Source organism: Anopheles stephensi, chromosome 3 (assembly GCF_013141755.1).
Source record: "Anopheles stephensi strain Indian chromosome 3, UCI_ANSTEP_V1.0, whole genome shotgun sequence".
In the NCBI taxonomy this organism is placed as follows: domain Eukaryota; kingdom Metazoa; phylum Arthropoda; class Insecta; order Diptera; family Culicidae; genus Anopheles; species Anopheles stephensi.
Window position 1 is genome coordinate 7,807,486 of NC_050203.1, and position 9,451 is coordinate 7,816,936.

The 9,451-nt window shown below is 49.0% G+C and overlaps 3 protein-coding genes across 4 annotated transcripts; 1 reads left to right on the forward strand and 2 right to left on the reverse strand.

Annotated features, from left to right (window-relative positions):
* Positions 1-8: 8 nt before the first annotated feature.
* Positions 9-4,698, reverse strand: LOC118510486. Of its 2 annotated transcripts, none has more exons than XM_036052367.1 (8): positions 4,256-4,698; positions 3,677-3,774; positions 3,348-3,568; positions 2,501-3,274; positions 2,087-2,440; positions 1,578-2,024; positions 858-1,500; positions 9-791 (listed from the first exon to the last, which is right to left on the reverse strand). In XM_036052367.1, the coding sequence occupies exons 1-8, from the start codon at positions 4,484-4,486 to the stop codon at positions 89-91; spliced, it is 3,471 nt and encodes a 1,156-aa protein (XP_035908260.1). In that variant the 5' UTR covers positions 4,487-4,698; the 3' UTR covers positions 9-88. The 2 variants fall into 2 exon arrangements, with proteins under 2 accessions (XP_035908260.1, XP_035908261.1); XM_036052368.1 differs by having other exon boundaries at positions 1,578-2,006; positions 4,256-4,697.
* A 617-nt stretch (positions 4,699-5,315) lies between these two features.
* Positions 5,316-6,951, reverse strand: LOC118510491 (DNA primase small subunit). The gene is made up of 3 exons (XM_036052383.1): positions 6,705-6,951; positions 5,654-6,611; positions 5,316-5,569 (listed from the first exon to the last, which is right to left on the reverse strand). Exons 1-3 carry the CDS (start codon positions 6,838-6,840, stop codon positions 5,374-5,376), a joined length of 1,290 nt encoding a protein of 429 aa, XP_035908276.1. The 5' UTR covers positions 6,841-6,951; the 3' UTR covers positions 5,316-5,373.
* Positions 6,952-7,418: 467 nt separating this feature from the next.
* On the forward strand, positions 7,419-9,371 carry LOC118510492 (bladder cancer-associated protein). The gene has a single exon (XM_036052384.1). The coding sequence runs from the start codon at positions 7,828-7,830 to the stop codon at positions 8,065-8,067; it is 240 nt and encodes a 79-aa protein (XP_035908277.1). The 5' UTR covers positions 7,419-7,827; the 3' UTR covers positions 8,068-9,371.
* The last annotated feature ends 80 nt before the right edge of the window (positions 9,372-9,451 follow it).

The following is a 9,451-nucleotide window of genomic DNA, read 5'->3' on the forward strand; positions in this document are numbered from 1 at the left end:
CTAACTGGTTGTTTTCATTTGATACGTATTTATTGTAGCATAATTTTTAATCGTATATTTGGTGTGTGGTAGGTGAGGTTTGCAGGTTCTACGGTTCTTGCTGCCGATCGTTGTTGGTCGTGGTGCCGTAGTGTGCATTGAAGTACGCATCGAACCGGGACACGGCACTGCACGAACTTCGTGCACTTCGTCGATCGTTTCCAAAGCTGCCACCGGCGAACGCACCATCGTCCAGCTGATCGACCGAGAAGGTTCGCGTCGTTAGCAGCATCCCAACGGCAGATGTCGTCCGCGTGATGTTCCCTTGGGACGGGAACTTGGCGAAGCATGTGCACACTTTGCCTAGGGCACTCGATCCTGATCCTGGATCGGTGGTGGTTGAACAGGGTTGTTGCTGCTGCTGCTGCTGCTCGGCTCCATTAGGCGATAGCTTGCTGTTCCGCAACATCTGAATGTACTCTGCTGTTACTATTCGTCCGTTACAGTTGGAGCAATACATCGAGCTGGGTTGAGCGGGAGTCGCAGATTGCTGTGCCAACAGTTGCCTATCTGCCAGGTGTTGCTCTCGACAGACGGGACAGTATTTGCAAATCATATCATAGTTGCTGGAGGAGGAAGACATGGTGGGCGCACAAGACGTGGTGGTAGCGGTGGAGGTGGTGGCAGTATGAGCAAGAGGCAGATCGTTTGATTCACAAAGGCAAGAACTTCGTGCAAACGAAGCGGATGTTGTGAGCTGTGATTGTGTCGTTCGGTTGGAGTCGATCGTTTCCTGACTGCTTCCGGACGTGCTAAAACGATACCAGATATTTAAGGATAATCAACCATTCTCAATGAATGCACTCTAGGATACTTACACCCCATGGTCTTCTTGGGACGCATTGCCGTAACCGAATAAGTATGCATCTATCTCCTGCATCTGGTTAATGTCCAGCGAGTTGAAGGTGTTTTGCACCATCGAAGACGGAGCCATAGGTTGCTGGCGTTGCTGTTCCCGGTTTGGTTCGTCTAGACTTCCGCCAAACGTTTGCCAAGGACGCTCCGAACGGTTGGAGCCATTCCAGACAGGCGTTGGAAGTATACCACACGGTGCTGGTTCCATGTTGCCACTCGCTGGTCCACTATTGCTCGTATTGGTGTTAATACTGTTACTGTTACCGCCGGCGCTTCGGTCACTGTTCACAACGTCACAGCTCATCGTGAAAGGCATCGTAAGGATAGTGCTGGAAGGTGTCACGAGAGTCGAGACGGTGGTATCCGTAGTGGAGCTCGTCGATCCACAGATGGTGCTCGGGAGCAGGTTTATTGCGAGCGTGATCGGAACAGTGTCTTCTTGGCGGCTACCCGACACACCGCAGTTCGCAACGCTGGCCGCTGGTAGTGTGGCAGTATGGAGCGCGAAGAACCGGGCATTGCTTTGGTCGTACGTTGGTGGTGGGCTGCCCGTGGCATGGCCGACGACGACGCTCTGGCTCGGGCCCGCAGACGACGCTGGAGTTTCTGTAAACGCCATTCTAAACGTCAAAGCTTACACTACGGAAACCTGCATTCGTTCGCCGTGGCCAACACAAACTCACCCAGTATGCGAGAGCTGATGAAGAAGTCGCCGCGCTCGTCCAGGTTGCTCCAGTTCGCCAACCGCAGATCGTGATCCTCCGCATCGACATCTGCATCGGAGTACCGATCGTACGCATCACTATCGGTTGGACCAGCGTCACCCAGTGCGGGACCCAATCCGAGCGAGAATCCACTGGTCGACGGGGTGCTTTCCGTTTCCGGTGGCAGCTGCACCTCCAGGATGGGATTATGCACCTCGGAAGTGTTGCTCTGTCGGCGGGATCGTCTCATGCGGCTACGTCGACCCGAAGCGGAAGAGGAAGATCGTCGACGACGCTTCCGCTTCATCTCCTCGTCCATGCCAACCTTGATGATCTCGTCATAGTCTGGGGGCGCTTCGTACACCGGCGGGTCGTCCAGATCTTCCGCACCATGAGTATTGTTGCTGTCTACAAGAATAACGCTCACTAAAGATGGATTCTTTGCAGTACTGCGGCTGCACAATGGCGATGGGGAAGCAAACACTTACCTAACAGTTCACTGATGGTTTGCAGTTGACTCTGAAGTTCGCGCTGCTGGCGTGCCCGATTCCCGGTTCGGTAGAGCAGTACGATAAGGGCCGATATGAGCATGATCAAGCCAAGGCTGCTCGCGATAAAGATGATCGTAGCTGTGCGCAGATCCGGATAGCGATCCATCTTGGGGAAGTAGTAGTTGGGGGTATGCGCATACCAACGTCGATCCATCGGCCCGTTCGACCACTCCTGAACGCAGCTCTCCGGTTCGTCACTGTTATCGCCACAGTGGTCGAATCCATCGCAGTGCAGTTGAATGGGAATGCATTTACGGTTCTGGCATAGATATTCCGTTCCCATGTAGCAATCTACGTCGAGGAGAAGTCGGTAAGCATCCTGATGGAAAGGAAAGCGATTCGTTTTCTTACCCAGATAACTGAAGCCCGAGTAGACCAAGGCCATTCGCGACAGGTGTCCAAAGGAAGCTCTCAGATGTACATAGAACCCAGACGTTAGTGGAACAACGAGATCCTTTCGAGCGAGCGCACTGTCTGCCTTCGTCACACTGAGCACCGTTCCGTCCGAGGTAGTTCCCTGGATGATCGTTAGCATTGAGTGTGGACCAAGCTTCTCGAACGTGTCCACCTTCAGCGATAGATGCGTCTTCAGATGGGCGTACGTGTTCGGAGGTTTTATCAACCACACGCAGTCGTAAATCCGACTTTCGTTCGCACTGTCCAGCATCTTCATCATCGTGATGGCCCCACCAATGTTTTCCACCACTCCACCACAGTTCGTATTCGGATGCAGTGACACGTCCGCAGCACTGGCGACGTGGAGGAAAGACACCAACGCTCGATATCCCAATCCGGAGCCTCCGTTCGCATAAAACCGTATAATCATCGATGGTCCGGTACTTTGAAACACGGGCGGGCGAAATATTGCTCCCGAAACCGCACCTAACCGTTGTCCGTTCCAGTCGTACACTTCCATCGTGGATGTTTTGGCAAGCTGAAAATCGCTAAAGATGACATTGATCCGGCAAGCCTCCACGTTGCAGCTGAGCACATATTCTTTCCCAAAGTCTCGCGGATAGTAGGACGGGAAGTACGGAGTCGTGATGATGCGATGATGGAGATAGTTGTTGATGCTGGTAAGGTTCTGGGCAGGGCCAGGATTAGCCTGGATCGTTTCACGATTACCTGCGGATGACACGGACGTCCAGATACGTTACAAAAAACCCTTAACCGTACGGTCCCACCGCTGTGGTCTTACGTTCGGCGACATATTCCAGCGTGAAGGCATGCGTGTGGTTACTCCAGTAGACGAACTTGATCAACACCGAACGGGTTTGCGTTTGGTAGACAACATCGTGGCCACAGTTGCGCCGACCGGTGTATTCCGTCGAATCGAACGGTGGCTCCGTAAACTCGAGATAATCGCACCGGCACGGTGGTTCATTGTGCACCGAACACTTGGCCGGAAAGTTCGAGTAGCTGGTGGCGAAAATCGATAGGAATTAGAATTATTATCCAACCCACCGAGCGCTGATCCGTCGCACGCGGCCCCCGGGTGAGAAAAGTGTTTATGGGGCTAGTGCTTACCTTAATGAGATTTTAAAATTGCACGATGGGCAGGTTACCAGCTCGAGTGTGCAGACGTTTGGGACAGCGGTTTGGTTTGCTAATGCCGTTCGAGGAATCTGCAAGCATCGAGGTTCATTGATATATGAGTTTCTGGGAGGGTAAGTTTGACGGCCCAACTTCTATTCCCCGAGCAGAAACGTTAGAAACGACTTGGCAATTAGCGTCAAGAAACAGTCCTTGGTACGTCTTAGTGGTTTTAAGCCAGCTTATACGCGTTGACCTTTGTACTGTGGCTCAGTTCATTAGGTCGCATTGCATGAATCACACTAGTCCGAATGGCTAGTAACGAGGCCACCACCACAGAGTCCTAAGGATATGGAAAGATTCCATCACCCTAAAATCTCCACACTCAAGAGTTCCTTCGAAGCAGGACAAAATTTTGAAAACCAACTTTGAATTCCAACGTCCATTTCCGTTCCATTACTGGCGCTAACCGTCCTCGTACGTGCTGACACTGTTTTCGGCCCACTAATCCAATTAACGACACAAATGACTCAGAACGGATATCGATTCCACTGCACCGAGCCAAACACTTACGTAAGGTACCGACACATTGGTCGCCTGTAGTTGACCACGATCTCCCAGCTCAAAGTACACCCGATGTCCGTTGTACACTCCACAGATTTCATTACTCCGCAACACTTTCGGCATACATTGCACCGATGGGATCAGCAAGGATACACTGCACAGAAGCACCCACAGCCCGATTGCCAACGGTACGGAGAGCGAGCAAGGATTGCGTTTAGCCGACCGGCCACTATAAAGCATGCTCGAACTGATAAACTTTCGTACGGAAAGATTCCCTGCTGGTCCGGAAGGAATTCAAATATTCAAGAGCACTTCTCCAAACTGCTGATTTTGGCGGTTGTTGCAAAACGTTGTGAAAATGGCCGTAAACTGTTGCTGGCGTAGGGTTTTCACTGCTCGGTAGTTTCGTGTTCGTTTCGTTTGAAAGTCGCGTTGATACTAACTTCCCACTTGCCTCCAGGGATAACGTCAACGGTTTTCCGGAAGCCGTACAACTGACGAGCACGAGTCCGAGGGGTTGTGGAGCGGAAGGGCCAGAGGAGTGGATAGCTAACAAACGCTTAAGGGCCACTGGGTTATATCGTACACGCTGCGAAAATGTGCAAGAATAGCGTGGAAACAACAAAAACACGTTACGTTGCTTGGAGTGTCCAGCAGCGGCTATCATCGAGTCGTCCGTTTGGTTCCGAAGCCGTCTTTATCTGCCGCTGTCGTGTCGTCCATATGGTGCGCGCCATCGTTACATCCGTTTTACGTTATGAACGACGAGAAGCGGATTTGTTTAAACCTTATATCATGAAGCTTACTGGTGGCGCACTGTGGAAAGGATATAATTGGTCATCTAACCGCGTGCACAGCAGCGGATAGCGATTCGAAAGTTTTTTTGTTTTGTCTAGAAACCGACCATTAGAAGGCACCGACCAGTTCCATAAAAGGAAATTCATTCATGCAGCCTGCGCCTACCGCCTGGCTGTTGTTAGGCGGGCTCAACTTTACATAATCTGTTCGGACAAACAAACAAGTAATTGCACCGCATTACGACATGCAGGACAAAGAACTACGGCGGAAGTACGGTATCGCTTAACATAGCCTTTATTTCCCCAGACCAGAAATGCAATGCGCGTTGCTTAGAACTCCATTTTCATGTCGCTAAGAGCTGCCGCCTTGCCTTTGAACGTTTGCTCCAGCTTGCGAAGAAACTCTTCGAATATGACCGTCCCTTTGAACATGCTCGTTTTCTTGTAGTCTTTAATCTTCGAACGATTCTCCTCCCCTTCGACCGTATTCTTTTCGTCGAAAGCGTTCACCTCCTTCAACAGATCGCTGTTGGAAAAACAAAAGTAACAATGGAAATCTGTTTTGTAAGTGGTGCGACTGTGAGGAGCAACGATGTAACGTAATACTCACGTTATGGTAGGCACATCGGTCGGGTCAAACTTGGAGGCGATGTTTGGGTTGAAGGGAATGCACACCTTGCCCGTTTTCGGATGCACGCAGAAGGGCGACTTCAGCAGATGGTTAAAGCCCTTCGTAACGTTTATGTCGAGCCGGGGATAGGTGAACGCTAGAGTTACTTCCTCCACGATGAACTTGTACCGCCGGTACCTGTTGATGTTGCCCGACGTGCGTAGCTCTTCGAAGTACGCCACAAACTCCTGCCAGACGTTCTTCGAATCGCTCGGGCCCGCTTTAAACCGCTTTTCCAGCTCCGCCCGCATCGTTTGATCCTGAACCTGGGCCAGCAGCTTTTTCACACCTTCGGGGGTGCCGAAAATGTTTTGATCCACCAGACAGATCTCTTCGAAGAGTGGTGCAACGATACGATACGCACGCTTCACACTGTGATGCATCTCGTCGTGTATGATGACCCGTGAGGTCGTGCCTTCCCCGCCGGATATCAACACGTTCAAGTACTGTGCGATTGCGGATCGTGCCGCCGTATCGAGGTGACGGGCCGACTTATCCGACACCCAGCAATGGATACCACGCCGACCACTGAAAACCCACAGCAGATGCTCGAACCCGAAATCTTCCCGCAGCGCTTCGTCCAGCACCCGGCACGCGATCGACATAAACTTCCAGCACAGCTGGCAAACGTTCGCCTCGTTGCAGCACGTTCGTATGTCGTCGTAGTCGGTCATATCGATATCGAACACCAGCTCCCTTTGGACGGGTTGCATAGAAACGCTGCCACGGTGGTCCTTCGGGCGTATGTTGTACACCGCTCCGATATCGATTTTAACCGGAACCTTCGAACATATTTCACGCTCAAGCTCCTGCTGCGTTTCAAACGATTGGAAGCGTATGTACACATCGTTCTGCAAGGTGAAGGAAAATTCTCGATTCGAAAACACGGACGATTCAGCTATGGTGGGAAAACCGGTACGAAATTAATGAATGAATCACACCTGTGCATGCTGGCGTAACAAACTCTCCAGGGAATAGAGGGGAAACTTACAGCGTCCGTACGACATCCAGCGGTAAAACTGTTTGTGGGGAAACAAACGTTTGTAGTATAGCGGCAACAGGTCCTGCAGTATGTTGGGATCGAATTCAGCTTTTGTTTTCGTCGTAGAATCTTCCAGTTCAGGCATTTTTATTAAGTAATCAATTAAAAACAAGCACCAAATGCGTCACGACCGGTGGACGAGAACGAATTGTTTAGCAGATGTAAAAACGCGCCAAAATACATAAACAAACCAAACCAACTGACAGTTTACATTGTACAGCGGCTGTGGAATGGAAATTGTTACAGCGGCTGATTACAGCGGTACGAATGAAGCGAAACACACCATGGTCGGCTCACACAATTTTCGGGCCGATCTGAATTTATTGTTGGTTTTTTTGAATTAACATGTGTACTGTCCTTCATGTTTTCGATAAAAAACGAAAAGTTTTACACGTGATTTTGCTTCAAAGGTGTATACCATCCTCAAACAAGTGATTTTGTGTTCGTTTGAATTTGAAGTCTTCATTAAAATGATCTCATTTTTATCTCATCAGTGAAGGGCTGTTCTGGAAATTCTGTTCAATCAATAAACCACATTATATTACTTATTTTCTTCCTACAAATTCCACCTTTTTATTTCCGCTATTGCGCATAAAACGACCTCAAGATGATTAGACACCGAAATTCAAAGCGCCATTACAACTGCACTACCTCTACTCTATACACCTTACTCAGCTGTCACAAAATTCTTCAACAAAAAAAAAACACACACAAAGGCAAACGCAAAAAAGGAAGAGTGTAAATAAGATCATCTCCAAAAATCCAAAGTTGCCAAGTGTATTGAAAATAAACTTTCGATGCTGATACTGTTCCCGGGCAGGCGTGGAATAGGCCCACGTCGGAGATAAGTTGAGTGGGTGCATCAACACACCATTGGTCGGGCGATAAGCATCAGCAAGCGACCGTACCACCTACACGTACCATTGGCGACGGGGACAGTGAAAGCACCGCAGTGGCACTGTCACTACACGGGCAGCAGTGAAACACATCAACATTCATCATCCGTTGCATTGTTTGGCCAGCCAAGGGCTGCCAGCGAAATCGGACGTTCGCGGAACGTTTGGCCGGAGCCATGTACTGTCTGCAATGTCTCATCCCGGTGCTGCTGATTCCCAAACCGACGAATCCGGCCCTGATGCAAACGCACGTGATGTTTATCGTGCTCTATCTGATCGGTTTCTTCCTCGAGCGTAAACCGTGCACCATCTGCAGCCTGGTGTTCCTGATGGCCGTGTTTCTGGTCTGCAACAGTGGCGTCGGGAACTGCCTGTTCTGGGGCAACTGCGAGGGCCACACGTGCGACAATGGCTAATCGAAACCGGTGGGCGAAGGACCAATGTTGCCGGAGAGTGTGCTGGTTAGTTGGTTGGCTGGTCGGTTGGTTTTTTCGTGAAGGTTTATTTCTACTGTTTTGTATCACACTTTCTTATTCTGATTGTTTTCCATCGTTTTACCCCCATCGACACATTCGATCCATACGGCCAAAGATTTAGAGAATTGCGTGTGTGTATGTATTTGTGTTTCTGAGACCTGTAAGTGCAATCCCCGCTGCAGGCAACATGCGTTCGCTTCGTACCAGTTGTAGCTAAATTAATTGTTTTTATCTGTTTTTAGTCGTTGAATCAGTTATTTGCATTGCCCAGTATGTTTTATTTGCTATGACCGCCCGCGGTGTTTTATGGGAATATTTCGAGAACACAAAGACTGCAGGACGCAGATCAATCTTAAACGCAAGCAAACGCGGTTGTGCTGTTGTGCTCTGGCAACGAGACAGAGAGATTTGAAAGTAGCTGAGTCGTCCTTAAATGAGCGATAGATATTAGACGTAGCCATTACCCCGATGTGATCGATACTGGAAGCGTTGCGATTAGGTCCACTGTATCACCAAACAAAAGAGAAAAACAGCAAAATTAAAATGCTTACAGCAAACGTACAGGTTGATAAACTTTACTAGCGTAAAGCGTGCAGTAGTGACACGATTTTGGGATACGTCATATGATTATCTTATTCAGGATTAATGGTTGTTTGTTGATCATAATATTAGCAGTTCTAAATTCACAGTAAATCAATCATGTACTCCCTGCTCTCCATCCAGTGTTTGGCAGTAGCTAGTGAGCTCCCATTTTTTCCGAAAGGAGTTTAAAAATAATCGTTACAAAATTAATCAAAACTGAACATCACTTGTACGTCCGCACGAAGGTCCCGGTCGGATGGAAACAACAGAGCAATGGCCGACCGAGTAATGCGTTAAATTTCGAACTGATTTTACGAGCCCTTTATCTCGAGCCTGGTGGCTTGTCAGCGTGGTGGAACGTCTCCCCGCCGATAGTCGCTTTGTTATCATGCACTATTACTATCTGGAGCACGAAAAGACGCTCGACGATAAGCACGAACCGATGTGGTCAAAACTAAAACTCAAAAGCAAATCAAGGCTGGCAAGCGGGCACGCGATCGAGAACGATAATTGTACATAGTTGATGAACATAAGTGTAGTATTTATTTTTTTAAACAAACCCGTAAACAGCCCTAAATGTCTCTAGGTTAGCGTGTTAAAATCAATTTAAACAGTAAATGTACACTACTTAATAAAAAACAAACTGGATTACAAATTACGAACAGCTTCCGCCTGTCCGTAAGGATTTTCTTTCAGTATTGTTCGTCCGAAGACGAAATGCAAAAAACGGGAAGAACAAGCA

Excerpts from the sequence above, each read along its gene's own strand:
- LOC118510491 (XM_036052383.1), bottom strand. The coding sequence starts at position 6,840 with ATGCCTGAACTGGAAGATTCTACGACGAAAACAAAAGCTGAATTCGAT. Across the intron at positions 6,612-6,704 it reads CTGGATGTCGTACGGACGCT|CTGAATCGTCCGTGTTTTCG; the intron begins GTAAGTTTCCCC and ends TTCCCACCATAG. Across the intron at positions 5,570-5,653 it reads ACCGATGTGCCTACCATAAC|CGATCTGTTGAAGGAGGTGA; the intron begins GTGAGTATTACG and ends TTTTTCCAACAG.
- LOC118510492 (XM_036052384.1), top strand. The coding sequence starts at position 7,828 with ATGTACTGTCTGCAATGTCTCATCCCGGTGCTGCTGATTCCCAAACCG.
- LOC118510486 (XM_036052367.1), bottom strand. The coding sequence starts at position 4,486 with ATGCTTTATAGTGGCCGGTCGGCTAAACGCAATCCTTGCTCGCTCTCC. Across the intron at positions 3,569-3,676 it reads AATTTTAAAATCTCATTAAG|CTACTCGAACTTTCCGGCCA; the intron begins GTAAGCACTAGC and ends TTTCGCCACCAG. Across the intron at positions 3,275-3,347 it reads GCTGGAATATGTCGCCGAAC|GTAATCGTGAAACGATCCAG; the intron begins GTAAGACCACAG and ends TGTCATCCGCAG.